The sequence below is a fragment of the Lathamus discolor genome, chromosome 1 (assembly GCF_037157495.1).
Source record: "Lathamus discolor isolate bLatDis1 chromosome 1, bLatDis1.hap1, whole genome shotgun sequence".
In the NCBI taxonomy this organism is placed as follows: Eukaryota; Metazoa; Chordata; class Aves; order Psittaciformes; family Psittacidae; genus Lathamus; species Lathamus discolor.
The window spans coordinates 87,970,457-87,983,226 of NC_088884.1; the positions used below are offsets into that span (position 1 = coordinate 87,970,457).

Below are 12,770 nucleotides of genomic sequence, written 5' to 3' on the forward strand. Positions count from 1 at the left end.
CTAAACCTCAGTTGCCATTTGAAGATGGAAGGCAGAGATTCCCAAAGGGCTTTACTGCTATGCCAGAACTGAAAGGAAAACCTCTGCATTTTTCGTTTGCTGTTCAGACATTATTTCGATTGAGTTCATTTCTGTTCAGAAGATTTGGGGAGGACTAGGGAAGAAATCAGGCATACAGAAAGGCCGTAGAACGTCTCATATGCTGAAAACTGGATTTTTGCTGTCTGTAGCTGAAGGAGGAAAGGCTGCTGAGTCCTACTAGGATTTGTTCCTTCAGTATTCCTAGCTGAATAATGAACTAGTTGAATTCCTTTCGCCATGGCAAGCAGGTGCAAACAGCATTTCCAGCATTAGGGATCTCACTGCAAAGGAAGTTCACAGGACATTCCTGTAACATCCCCTTCTCACTAGTGTCTACTTGCATAAGCCTTCATCTCAGGACCCTTCCATACCATCCCCTTCTTAGTGACTTACTTGCATAACGCTGCACCTCAGGCTTTTTGAAGTAAAATATTCCCATGCACTCTAGTGGTCACTAAGATACTCAGATGCTTATTATGTTAACTCATTTCACACTTTCTGAAACAGAACCACTAATCCTCTGCAGTCAAAAGCCTGGTGAGCTATGCACATGTGAAAAGAATCTGATGTAGAAATGGCAGAGGTGGTGGGACTCGTGTGTTTGAGGCCAGGTGCTCGGAGATTGCGCTGTACTACATACCCGAAGAAAATCTTGGTACCGTTTTTCACCTGAGCAGTTTTGTGAAGGCATGTGAGATGGTGGTGGGGAAAACAGCAGCTTACACCAGTGGAAAGTGTGATAGGGCAATCACCTCCGTGACTTCAGCATGGTGAATAAGACTGGTGCAATCCCAAACAATGTACTGGGTCAAGTGACTCAAAAGCGAAATAAATCATGCAAATCCTGCCCGAGAAGTGTGACCTGTGTCAGGTTTTGGCAGGAAGTTCAACTTTCAGGTAGTGTCTGGAACTGGTATTGCTATGAAAACAGAACAGGGTGCACTGAAAAGCAGTGTGTAACCTGCAGAGGATCTTCCTGCCACGGAGGTGGGGAACAAAACCATAATCCAACTCACAAGCTCTTTTCCTGTCAGTTTATTTGCCTATGAAATGGATGAGGGTGTGCTGCTTGAATCCTTTCCAAAGGGTTATAAATTGGATTTATTTTAGAAAGGAAGCCAGCAAGCCTCTCTTCTGATTTTTAAAGGTTAAAGTACCTAAAGTGTTAGATAAACTCGTACACACAGCTTGCATCTTTTCAGGCAAAATGCACAAAAGGAAGTTTTCTTTCTTGTAGATCCATACTTTAAGAATACTTGTAACTCACAAATCCTACTTTTGCAAAAAAGAAAGCCCAGTTTCACAGTCTGAGGTCTGCTTTTGTTCGAAGAGCCTCTGCTCCTGTTTTTTAAAGTTTATGTATTCCTTAATAAAATCAAAATATTACTCACTCAGTTCTCAAGGCATTGAAACTATCTTTCCTCCATGTTACATACTTCAGAGGGTTTCTTTCTTTGAACCCCTAGAAAAGAGTGACAGTAACTCAAGCATACCTCCTGGGACACAGGCAGCTTCGATCTATGCAGCTATGGAATTTTATAGGGGAAAGTCATGCACAAAAACCAAGCAGTAATTAATTTGCACTGCGATGACCATTGTGAATGACAACCCCTTTGGTGAGGTCTTTGCAGTTCCTAGCCCAATTGACTATCCCAGAGTCACAAAACTTTGCGCCAAAGCCAGGAGCTGGGCTGAGAGCTCTTGTGCTCCTGGTCAGCATTTTAGGGGTGCGATTGTCTTTTCTCTGAGTTCATTCAGCTTTCCACATCATGTACATCATGTACATGCAGTCATTCTAATCTACTTGCTGATTTTGTCCTGGGTTGTCCTGGTTTTGGGGTGTTCGAGTTTTTATTGTAGGAGTAGTTCATTTTGTAATAGACTCATATTTGCTTTATTTCCATCTATTTGAAAATGTAACAATTTCTATGTCTATTTTGAAACAACTCCTACTTGAGGAAAATCTTATTAGGATTAAAGTCCAGCCAGCTCTAAACAGTGACTACAATGTGCTCGGTTTCAAGTTATTCTAATAATGATTCACAAACAGATTTCCTCTTCACAGATCAGAAATATTTTACTGAAATCTGTCTGGGTTTTATCTGATTTTGCTTAATGTTTCAGATGTACAGTCTACAGCAAGGAAATATGTAAGTGAATAGGGATTAGAAAGTTGCAGGGAGAGACAGAAGTAGGAACACACTTGCAAATCTTAAATTCCTGCATATTTCTAAACATATCACAAACCAAAGAAACATGGTACAAAACCTAAAACCTGACCTAGAGGCTTTTAGGGATACGAAATGCATTGGAGGTTTTGGGGCAGGACAAACGGCAGCAATAAAACTTGATGAACTCTACTCATGTTCACAAATACCTGTGGAAGTGAGAAACAGGACTGGATGCAAAAGAATTAAGTGCAAAAGCACTTTTCATATCAAAACTCATTACGAATCACAGAATCACAAAATGGTTTGGGTTGCAAAGGACCATAAGATCATTGAGTTCCAACCCCCTGCTATGAGTAGGGACGCCTCACGCTAGACCACGTCACCCAAGGCTCTGTCCAACCTGGCCTTGAACACTGCCAGGGATTTGCCACTCCCTTGGGCAATCTGTGCCAGTGCCTCCCCACCCTCACAGTAAAGAACTTCTTCCCTATATCTAACCTGAACTTCCCTTGTTTCAGTTTAAACCCATCACCCCTTGTCCTATCACTGCAATCCCTGATGAAAAGTCCCTCTCCAGCATCTCAAGAATAGCATTTCAACAATGAAAGTATGTTGACCGCAGTTGAACAAAGCTTAGGTGTAAATCAAGCTCAGAAATACGGCATCTGATTTTCTTTAAGAGTACCCAGACAATGTCTTTTTTTTTTCTGCTTTAGAACCGAAGGTAGGAAAAATGCCTTGACAGTCACAATGAGGAAAAGAGTGAGTTGTCTGTGCAGAGGAATGGAACAGGAGGCTGGTGTTACGGGCTTTACCTATGGAAATTTGAGTGTCTCCTTCTTACAGGAAAATCAGGAACGGGGTGCTTGGGGCAGCAACCCCCAGTTAATGAAGCGTGGGGTCCCATGGGGTTAGCCAGTAAGGCAAGCTCCAGGACCCAAACCTCCTGCATGAGAACGGAACGACTCTTCTCGGAGTCCGACGCAGATCCTCGGGAATGTGCAGTGCCATGCTGCTCCCTGTCCCGGGCATAAAAGAGCCGCTGCTGCGCCTGTAAGCAGCCCCCTTCTCTCCCTGAGCTGCTACTTCAGCACCCAGAACCGGCTCTGGAACGGAGCAAAGCGGCTACCGGGATGGTCAGCGCAACCAAGCACAGCCCCTGCTCCGCTCTGCCTCCGGTGGGGGATAAAAGCACTGGTGAGCGACGGGGCAGCGCAGCCAGCTCCCATAGCGCCTCCGCCGCCAGCACCGGCCACCGACCCGCTCCTCCGCCTCCTCCTCTTCTACTTCCTTCTCCTTGCCGCCGCTCTCCGCCGGGGTAAGCCGCAGCGGTGAACAGGGGAGCTGGGGAACAGGCGGAGGCTCGGGCTCCGGGGCAGGAGGAGGGAGGTCCTGCGGCAGGGGCTGAGTATTCCTCTCCCGCCGCAGGAGAGCCGCTGGCAGAGGAGCTGCACTGCTGCTGCCCGCGGTCCGTGAGCGGCGTGACCCCGGCGCTGCGCCTGGCTCGCCTGGAGCTCATCTCCCAGGGGCGGCACTGCGCTGTGGCGGAGGTCACGTGAGTGCCCGGACCCGCTTCTCGTCCCAGTCTCCATCCCGGTGCCGGTGCCGGTCCCGGCCGCGGCCTCACGGCTCGCTCGCCCAACGGAGCCACGACGAAGCAGAGACAGACGGCATGCCTGAGCCCCGCCGCCGCATGGGTCAAGCGCATCCTCGGTGGGATCCTTGCCCAGCAGGTACCGGGCAGCGCGGAGCCCGCCGGCGAGGTTGGTCCCAGGGAGGAGCCCCCTTAAAGCGGGGAGAGCATTTCCATCCTGCCGAGCCGGAGCCAGGCCCCACTCACCTGCGGCTCCTTGGCTTTTTGCTTTCAGCTCAGCACGGGAATTTTATGTAATGTGCTGATGTCTGATTGTATTTATTGAAGTATGTCAAGTACTACGAAAGATGCATCTTTAATTTGGACCCTTTCTGAAAAGCACAACTCTAAGTGTCATTCTAATTCACTGCCTTTAAAAGCTCGCTTTTGAGGTGTTCTGCAGGAGAGAAAATAACAGGGACTATCCTGAATTCTTTCACAAGGAAAACATCTGCCTGTGCTGCAGCATTAGCTACCCACTGATGAGGCTTTAGCATCACCATGGAGTCTGATTCCGTTCTACACGCCTTTGTAAAGGCCTCACATAGGAATGTTCCACATAGCAGTTCAAAGTAAAGAAGGGAGCTGGTGCCTCCTAAAACATGTCTTTTCACATGATAGAGCTGCGTGCCTGGAGAAAGCTTTCCCAGGGGCTCTGCTGAGTCAACTCAAGTTGATCCACTGGCACCTTCTGGTTGCCCTCTCCAGCCAGAGCTCCCAGTACACTACCAGCACCTGCCTTCTAAGGGAGCTGCTGGGTTTGCTCCTTGCAGCATTAGACATGCGGTGTCTTCTTCATGTATGGCACAGTTCCATAATTTATATCAAATTATATTTGAGTAGACATGCTCTTGTGCAGGTTCACTCAAATGATTGATTTATTCCAGTCCAAACTCCTTTTGGAACTGTGTACATGCAGTTTCCTCTTCTCTGCATACTCCTGTCCAGCAGAAAATGGAAAGAATAGGGACCTAAAGCACTTTTAAGTACCAGAATTGTAGAATCACAGAATCATTTAGGTTGGAAAACTCAACCTTTAAAATCATTGACTCCAACTGTAAACCTAACACTGTCAAGTTCACCACCAAACCATGTCCCTAAGTGCCATCTTAATGTACTTCAAATAGGCAAACAGGGTAAGAATGAAATGTAGTAGATGTAAATGTCATCGTGGTGAGATCAGATGATTTCTGTTCATTTTCCAAGCTGCTGAAGAAACCTTCATAGTTATATATTGTGTAGAGACATCCTGCATCTGGAACAACTGTACTAAGTTCCTGTAAATGAAAGAGAAGATATTTTTTTGTAATGTTTTTATTGCTACATATGTTTCCTAATGGAGAAATTTTCTCTTGTTACTTAAAGAGTTTTGCTTTTTAAAGAGTAAACATTTGGATACACTTGCCTGTTGTCTGCTTCTATGCGTTAACATAAAAGTCAGATCCTGCACCATCAAACCTTGCCATTCTAGTTAACAGCTTCTATACATCACTACAGTTTCACCATTCCAAAACCCCAATCACCAGCACTCCTTTGCCTTAATAGGAGTTCTGGACTGAAAGCAGCAGGGCTGAGCCTCCTTTATTTGGTCCCATTTGCAGGGAAAGGGAATTATTTTGGAAGCTGAAGTGATAATTCCACTGCAGTCACCTAGGAGCTGAAAACTGTACTTGAGAGGGTTTGGAGCAATGAAACAGCCTTTTCCCACCACACATCCCCCTAAATATTTATGCCCGTTTCTGGTTCCTTTTGAAATAAGGAAAAGGACAAGTTTCATATGGCCAGACAGTTTAGACCTTTTTCTAGCAAGGTTAGGAGAGAACATTTTAGCCTTGCACCATCCTGCTAGGCTTGGAAGTACCTGTGCTGCCACCTGAGAGGCTGAGATGAACCCCTGACCTATTGGCAGACCTCTGGGCACATGTCTGAGCTGGTTTAGGTTGAATGTGGCCAGCAAAGTGCGGTTTGGGTGGCACGAGGTCAGATAAAGTAACTTCACTGATAGACTGAAATTAGTTGAAATATGAACCTATGTGATTGCCTTGGGTCTCTCAAGCCTAAGAGGCTCTTCTTTCTGTCTTGCTGACAAGTTTCTCTCTTTCCACCTACTGCAAAGGAGCAACACTACTTTCACAGTGCCTTTTTCTAGCACCTTCTCCATAAAAATGCAGGAGGAGGCTGTGGGTAAAGCAAGGGCAGTTTCAGTCCTGCTGCCAAATTGTGCCTCCAGCAAACTCTCCCCTAAGTAAATACTGGTCATGCCAACATTTGTGATGACTTCTTCAAGTGAGCTCCCAGCCTTGGTGAAAAGCATGACCAGGCTGGATGTTCTCCTCAGTACCAGGGAAATTGTTAGGAAGGTGGCATTCAGAGTGTCTGTAAAACCTGCTTTGCAAACTGCCTGGCTGTTCCAGTAACAAACCCACCCTGTGGATGTGCAAGCAGGGTCTTGTGCTGCAGTATCTGCTGTCTGCAACACCTGACATGGCCTTTCCCAGTTCATGTGATGTTTGCAACTCAGCTGTGACAGCCATATTTGTGGAAGAATGATCCCCTCGGTCCACACTTGCGCCATGCTTAGGACTGAGGCTCCTGGCCCTACTGGGGACACATGTACACTGCCTCAACACAAAGCCCGGTCCTCCCTTCCTCACACTTACCTCGGTCGAAGAAGGCTGGAGATAAGAAAGTTCACAACACCAAAGCAAAGGGGGCTGATTTGCAAAGCTGTTCAGTGGAGAAAAGAGATGTGGCTGCCTCAGCATCCCCTTTAGAATCCCCTGGCAATTGGACACTTCTAGGTGGCCAAGGGAGACTGTGAAGAGTCTCCCTTGAACTGAGGAGAGCACAAGGCTGACAGTCATTCTCAACTCACTTTGAGTGAGTGGCAGCAATTTTGTCCTTATCTGTGCATCTTTCTTTCCACATCCAGACCCCTCCACTTCCTCAGTACACACATTAATAGGTCTGGAACGGCTGGATGTCCATTTCACACTGCCCCTGCTACATATCTGCTGCTGCCACAGACAGCACAGCGATTTTCTGTCTGTGCAGCTAGTTTGCAAGGATGATTTATTTGGATAACCATGTGGGAGTCAAACAGTACACTTCCACATCTGTTTGGCAGCATCTTACCCAGCTTCCTTTGTACATAATGTTTATCATGTGATAAAGATGTCTTGATTGTTCTGATTCCTCTTTCCCTGGCAGCTTTTGAGTGATGGCTATTTTCAAATTATTAGGTTCAAAGATACTTGCTTCTAGATGTTTTCTGACAGTGTACAGGTAGCTGTAGAAATTGGCATTGTGCTTACACTGAGGAGAAGGCTGCAGCATAAGCACATAACACACTTTCATAGCATATTAGAGAACCCAAAGCAGATGGAGAAAGTGAAGCTACAAGTGCCTTAATCGGGGGAAGTTCCTTGGTTGGATTGTGCACCTAATTAGACATCAGAGAATCCAATTGCAAAGCTCAAATCCATTGAAAATCAGTTTCATCAGTTCGGCCACCGCTCACAGCACCTTAATCATCCACTGCACTAATCCTCACCTACTGGGAGCAAGGTCAGGTTTACATGTCAGTGTCAAGGAGAGGGTACTGTGACCCACTGTCCCTGCAGAGCGGTCAGATGAGCTGTGCACATTGCATATTTTCCTTATGTTACAACACGTTCTTGTTCTCCGTGTGTCATCAGCTAGACCTTCTGACACACTAACCTCGTCACACATAGATGCTTTTAAAGTTACTCTTTCTTCTTGGGCTTCCCTGATTCATATTCACTGGTATAAGAAGTTTTTCTGATCAGCCTCCATTTCTTAGCCCAAGATCCAGGAGGCACCAGTGCAAGACGAGAGCATACCTAGGGCCTTCTATCACACTAAGTCGCAGTGGATCACTCAGCCTCTCCTATCTCTCACCAGTAACTAAGGACCAAGTGTGACTGACTGGCTGTGTCACTTACAAAAGGAGGGGAATTTCCAGTAACTGGAAAAGTCTCTCCAGGAGGCTGGGCTTCTCCCATTGGCACAGTTTAGCTAATTGCCCAGGGCATAGTCCTTGAAGGCATTCATTCCTTTGGGATGATCCTGAATTATTTGCCTCTTAACTTTGTTGAGAGTCTATCTAAAAGTGACAGCATGGATCACATATTCTTAATTTCAGCTGCCTCCTACTCAGCCTTCAGTAAAGATTATCACCCTGGCTCCAGCACAAAATAGTGCCAGGATACTCTGAGCACCAGTGCAAAGATCACACGTGTTCCCCTTTCACAGGAAGAGACAGAATAAATGATGCTTATCTGTCTTGCCTTTTTTGCTGAACCACCGTACTAGTAATACTGCTGACGAAACCAGACGTGTAGGGTTGGCCGAGCAGAGCTTAGAGAGAAGTGACTGAGCAATGCCTCTGAGCACGGAGGGCATTTTTTTGAGTCTTTGCACATCTCCAGTATCCTCTAGCTCTGCTGGTCTGGTGGGTGTTTGCACAAGCCTTTCCCAAAGCTCCAGCCCAGGGTTAAAGGTCAGGCCAACTCCTGAGGAGTTTGACATATCAGAGAATGAAGACATTCTAGGCCATCATCAAATGTGAATGTCAAACAAAATGGTTAATTATATCACAAGAAAATGACTGGGCAAATAAGCTTCTTCATAAGCACTGCAGATGTTACACAGCCGTCAACAAGCCACATTTGCTGACTGAAGAGCATTTCCTTTTTGGCATGTGAAGCAATCTTAGAGCTTTTCCACCTCTTTCTGCAGTGAGTTTCTGCTTCCATGACACATCATTATTTCATTGTTGTGAGGCACTCTGTGCTCAGATCCCTCTTTAAAAGCGATGTACTTTAGCAGCTTATCATCTGCTGTGCTAATGCTGAATGACATCCTGCATCACAGCAAGGCCAGTCAGTGGCAAAGGAATGCATGGGGATTAATTTGTCCTAGTTGGAGAAGCATGAGACAGACTGCTTTGAAAAGCTGTATCAGCATGGAAGAAGGACACATTGTCTGTGATTTTTATGAGCCCTCCACAGAATACTTTCCAAATCCCACAAACACCTGTCCTTCAGATTTTGGCCGTGCCTGTTCTACCCAAAAGTTGGAATTTCCAGTTCACAAGAGGTGTAGCTTTATTGAAGGTAGCTTGTGGTTTTTTAAGGCTCTCTTGATTATTTGTTGTGAAATCTCCCACAGGAGACAAGAGCGACTAGAATGTGGCTTTCCAGATGTCAGAGGAGGCAGAGGAAAGCAATGCAATGTAAGATCCTGCTGCTAGAGCTGGTAGTTTGAAACCCATTGAACAGAAGGGCCACTAGGGAGTTTCTGTCTGAATGGGGCATTTGTCACTGCTGTTTTATCACTTGCAGGTTGAACTTCCACTCTAAGGTACTCATTGCTATTGGTAGCTGTTTCATTCAGCTCAGGCTATTGCTGCATGTAAGCACAGAGATTTGGAGAACACTGCAGGAGTTCCCTCTAGTGAAATATGCTCTGTTAATGCAAATTTCTCTGTGAACAAGGCATTTGCCACTCTCTAACAAAGAAACCCTTTTTCTCCATGACAGAGGCCCTCGATGTCCCATCTGTAGCAATTTTCTAAGAGCTCAACCACTGCTGCCCTTCATGAATTCCCAAAAAAAGGGGTAAAATGCAGGTCAGCCCCAAGTGTCCTTCTATACCTGCTCTACTTAAAGTGACAGCTGAAGTCAGCAGTGAAAAGCTGGTTGTTGGAGAGATCAGGACTTCATGTAGCAGGACTTCACCCTGAAATCCAAGGCAATTGTGTTCAGTGCACTGGCACTTTCCAAAGCAGAAAGCCTGTTTGCACAGAAAATTGCCACAAAAAGAAATGCAAACTGAGAGCAAGACAAGATTTTCCCAAATAAGCAAATGCCAGAACACAGTGGCATAGCTTATAAACAGCCGCAAGCCAGGAAACGTTAGTTTATACAGGGCAAGGAAGTGGAGGGAAAATACGGGGAGAAAAAAGTCAGCAAACAGTTCACAGAAGCTATTTCCTTACATTTTAAAGCTTTTTAAATCCCTTTGCCTCTGGCACACACAGCATATCACTTTAGGTTGTACTTTGAATATTTCAGTGTTGGAGAAACAGGAAATGTAATTTTTCCATGGCACCTTATAAGGAAATTTCACAGTAATAAGCAGTTTCAGAGTTGTGCAGCAAGTACTAAAAGCTAAGTCAGCGATTAATAGCTTGTGCTTACCTATTGAACTAGAGCCTGGAGTTCTTTGAGACAACTCATGAGCAAGGCAGAAAGCATTACAGACAGGTAGGAAATGGGTATTTGATCCCTACTCTTTGACAGACTGAATACAATAAGAGGCAAGCACTTTGGAGAGCAATACAAACCTCAGCTGCTCTGAGATCTCCTCCTGGTTACTTTAGAGCTTCTGTAACTTCCTGTAGGGTGGCAAAAATGGACATTACTCACGTGCCCAAATACACCTGATGGACCTAGAGCCATGGAGACTGCACTGGCAATGCAGTGAGTTCACTCCCAGCTACAAGAGGAGAAAAGTCAGCTCCCAACAGAAGCTTAACCCCAGGATGGGTGTGCGGAACCCAAGTAAGGCCCTGCAGTTTACAAGAGCCTGTATTCTGCTTTAACCTCAAGTGTGCTTAAAGGGAAACATGTTTGGCTGGGTGGAAAGAAGCAACAGCATCTGCTGCAGTACGAAACCAGTACATTTTATAACAACACATTTGTATCCAGACGAATTTGCCTCATCCTTATAACCTAGCCTTGCTTTTCTGTGACAGGAATCATAGGAAAGCAAATTAACATGAACAAGTATTGTCCTTGCTCTTTATTTCTTCCTCTTTACCTGTCAAGTAATTGAATGCAACAATACGACAACTAAATATGTCTGTACGCACGCACACCTACTTAGATCAATGGCATCATATGAAATCACAGAGTGATGCAAACGATCAAGATTCTTTTCCCAACTGGCTATTCCCCCGGCTCATAACATGAAGGTATTTAAATGACTGCTGTTACTGGTTCAGGCATAGGGGGAAATCAGGCCATACGGAAAACCAGCAGCTTCCAAATGACTGTGGCACTGTTTGTCAGACACAAAAATTCAGAGTTCCCTCCCCCGCCCCATTGCTAAGTGAGGTCTCCATGGTTTAGCATGACCAGAAGGTTGAAGGTGGTGATCCTGCCCCTCTGCTCCTGTAAGACCCAACTTGGAGCACTGCGTTCTGGTGTCAGTGTAAGAAGGACTTGGAACTGTTGGAGCAAGTCCAGAGGAAGGCAAAAGGATGATCAGGGTCTGGAGCACCTCCTGTATGAAGACAGGCTGAGAACACTGGGGCTGTTCAGTCTGCACGACTCAGGACTTCCATACGTAAGTGCTTGCCCCGTCGATGAACTCATTGGTATTTACTATGAGCAGCTCACTGGAGTATGGAACATACAGTTCTCTACTTCTGTGCCATAGAAATTTTTCATTTCGGGGTTTTTCCAAAGACACATCCTATTGACTCTTAACTCATCATCTCTTAACTATTAGCAATATTTTCCTATCATAGCATATGCATAACAGTATACAGCAACGGTAGGGAAGCCAGCATACACTTTAAACTCACTACTGGGTAGGAACTGTGGAGCATGTTATGACCCAGCTTGACTGTCACCTCTCCTTAGACTCTCCTTTTCTGTGGGGGTGCTCTTAGAGAAATTACTTTTGAGATTATATTGTCCCCATGCTTATTCTGGAAGATTTTTGTTTCTGGAAAGTTTTAGTCACCTCTTTTCAAAGAGGGATGAGTTGCTTCAGGCGAGGGAACAAGTACAGTACATATCCCTTGGTAATGCTGTGGTTAGATGAAAAATGAGAAGGATTGAAATGAGCAGTATTATTGATGACACATCTTAGAAATGCATTAAGAAAAAAAAATCAACCTAGCGAGGAGCCGTATTGAGGAATGAGGAGGAAAAATAATGGTGATTATTAATGGTGATAAAAGGTTCCAAATAGACATTTCCTAGAGTAAAAGCCATGTTCAGAAGCATGTAAATGCATTAAGTTGGACTCGAAACCAGTAGAATGTATGTGGCTAAGAGAGTTCATAGGTTATGAATTAAAGATGAATAGTATCTGAAGGTAAAACTCGCTGAGGGCACTTATTCTGAAACATGAATGATCTGTTCCAGTTCATTCTTACCACTTTGCGAGTAAGCAAAGACCAGTGTTCTCATCTATTGTGACATCAATACAAATATTAACCTTACAGATGTACCATACATGTTTGGCTTCATGTTTCCCCATTCAGACCATTCAGACAAGCCAAGCATCACTTGAAAAAGTCATGTTTTTACAACAATATTAGATGCGGACATTAAAGCTTAGCATCTTTTTGGGAACTTAAGGAAATTTACTAAGTGCACCATGAAAATCCTAGTCTGGCTCAGCATTGGAGAGTGCTGCTGTTAGAAGCTTTAAATAATCCCCTTGAAGGGTAACAATTCAAAGAGGACAAGAGTCATTCAAATTCTGCATGATGGCTAACAGGATAGAAAAGGAGTTATCATCTTCTGCCTGACCACCTACAGGAAAATTGAAAACCTGTAATTATAGTTGTAGAACTCAAGTTTAAACAGTAAATGATTTTTTTTTTTTCATTCCCTCCCAGAGGTGGCCAGGGCACCTCATGCACTAAAGACAGGGCCAGGAACAACACTGGGCAGATGACCTGCTCTAGTGAAACATGTCCCTGCCCATGGCAGGGGGTTGGAACTGGATCAGCTTAAGGTCCTTTCCAACCCAAACCAGTCTGTGATACTATGATTCTCTGATATATGAGAAGGAGGTGATCCTGCCCCTCCACTCTGCTCTTGTGAGACCTAATTTGGAGC

The 12,770-nt window shown here is 45.1% G+C and overlaps 1 protein-coding gene across 1 annotated transcript; it reads left to right on the plus strand.

The window, feature by feature from the left end:
• Positions 1-1,669: 1,669 nt before the first annotated feature.
• Positions 1,670-5,288, plus strand: LOC136006193 (uncharacterized). The gene is made up of 4 exons (XM_065664235.1): positions 1,670-1,697; positions 3,208-3,570; positions 3,681-3,807; positions 3,898-5,288. Exons 1-4 carry the CDS (start codon positions 1,670-1,672, stop codon positions 4,040-4,042), a joined length of 663 nt encoding a protein of 220 aa, XP_065520307.1. The 3' UTR covers positions 4,043-5,288.
• The last annotated feature ends 7,482 nt before the right edge of the window (positions 5,289-12,770 follow it).

What these genes read in the sequence shown, in the direction of transcription:
- LOC136006193 (XM_065664235.1), top strand. Translation starts at nt 1,670, where the DNA reads ATGACCATTGTGAATGACAACCCCTTTG. An exon ending in TGCCGCCGCTCTCCGCCGGG is followed by an intron (nt 3,571 to 3,680) that starts GTAAGCCGCAGC and finishes CTCCCGCCGCAG; the next exon opens with GAGAGCCGCTGGCAGAGGAG. An exon ending in TGCGCTGTGGCGGAGGTCAC is followed by an intron (nt 3,808 to 3,897) that starts GTGAGTGCCCGG and finishes CTCGCCCAACGG; the next exon opens with AGCCACGACGAAGCAGAGAC.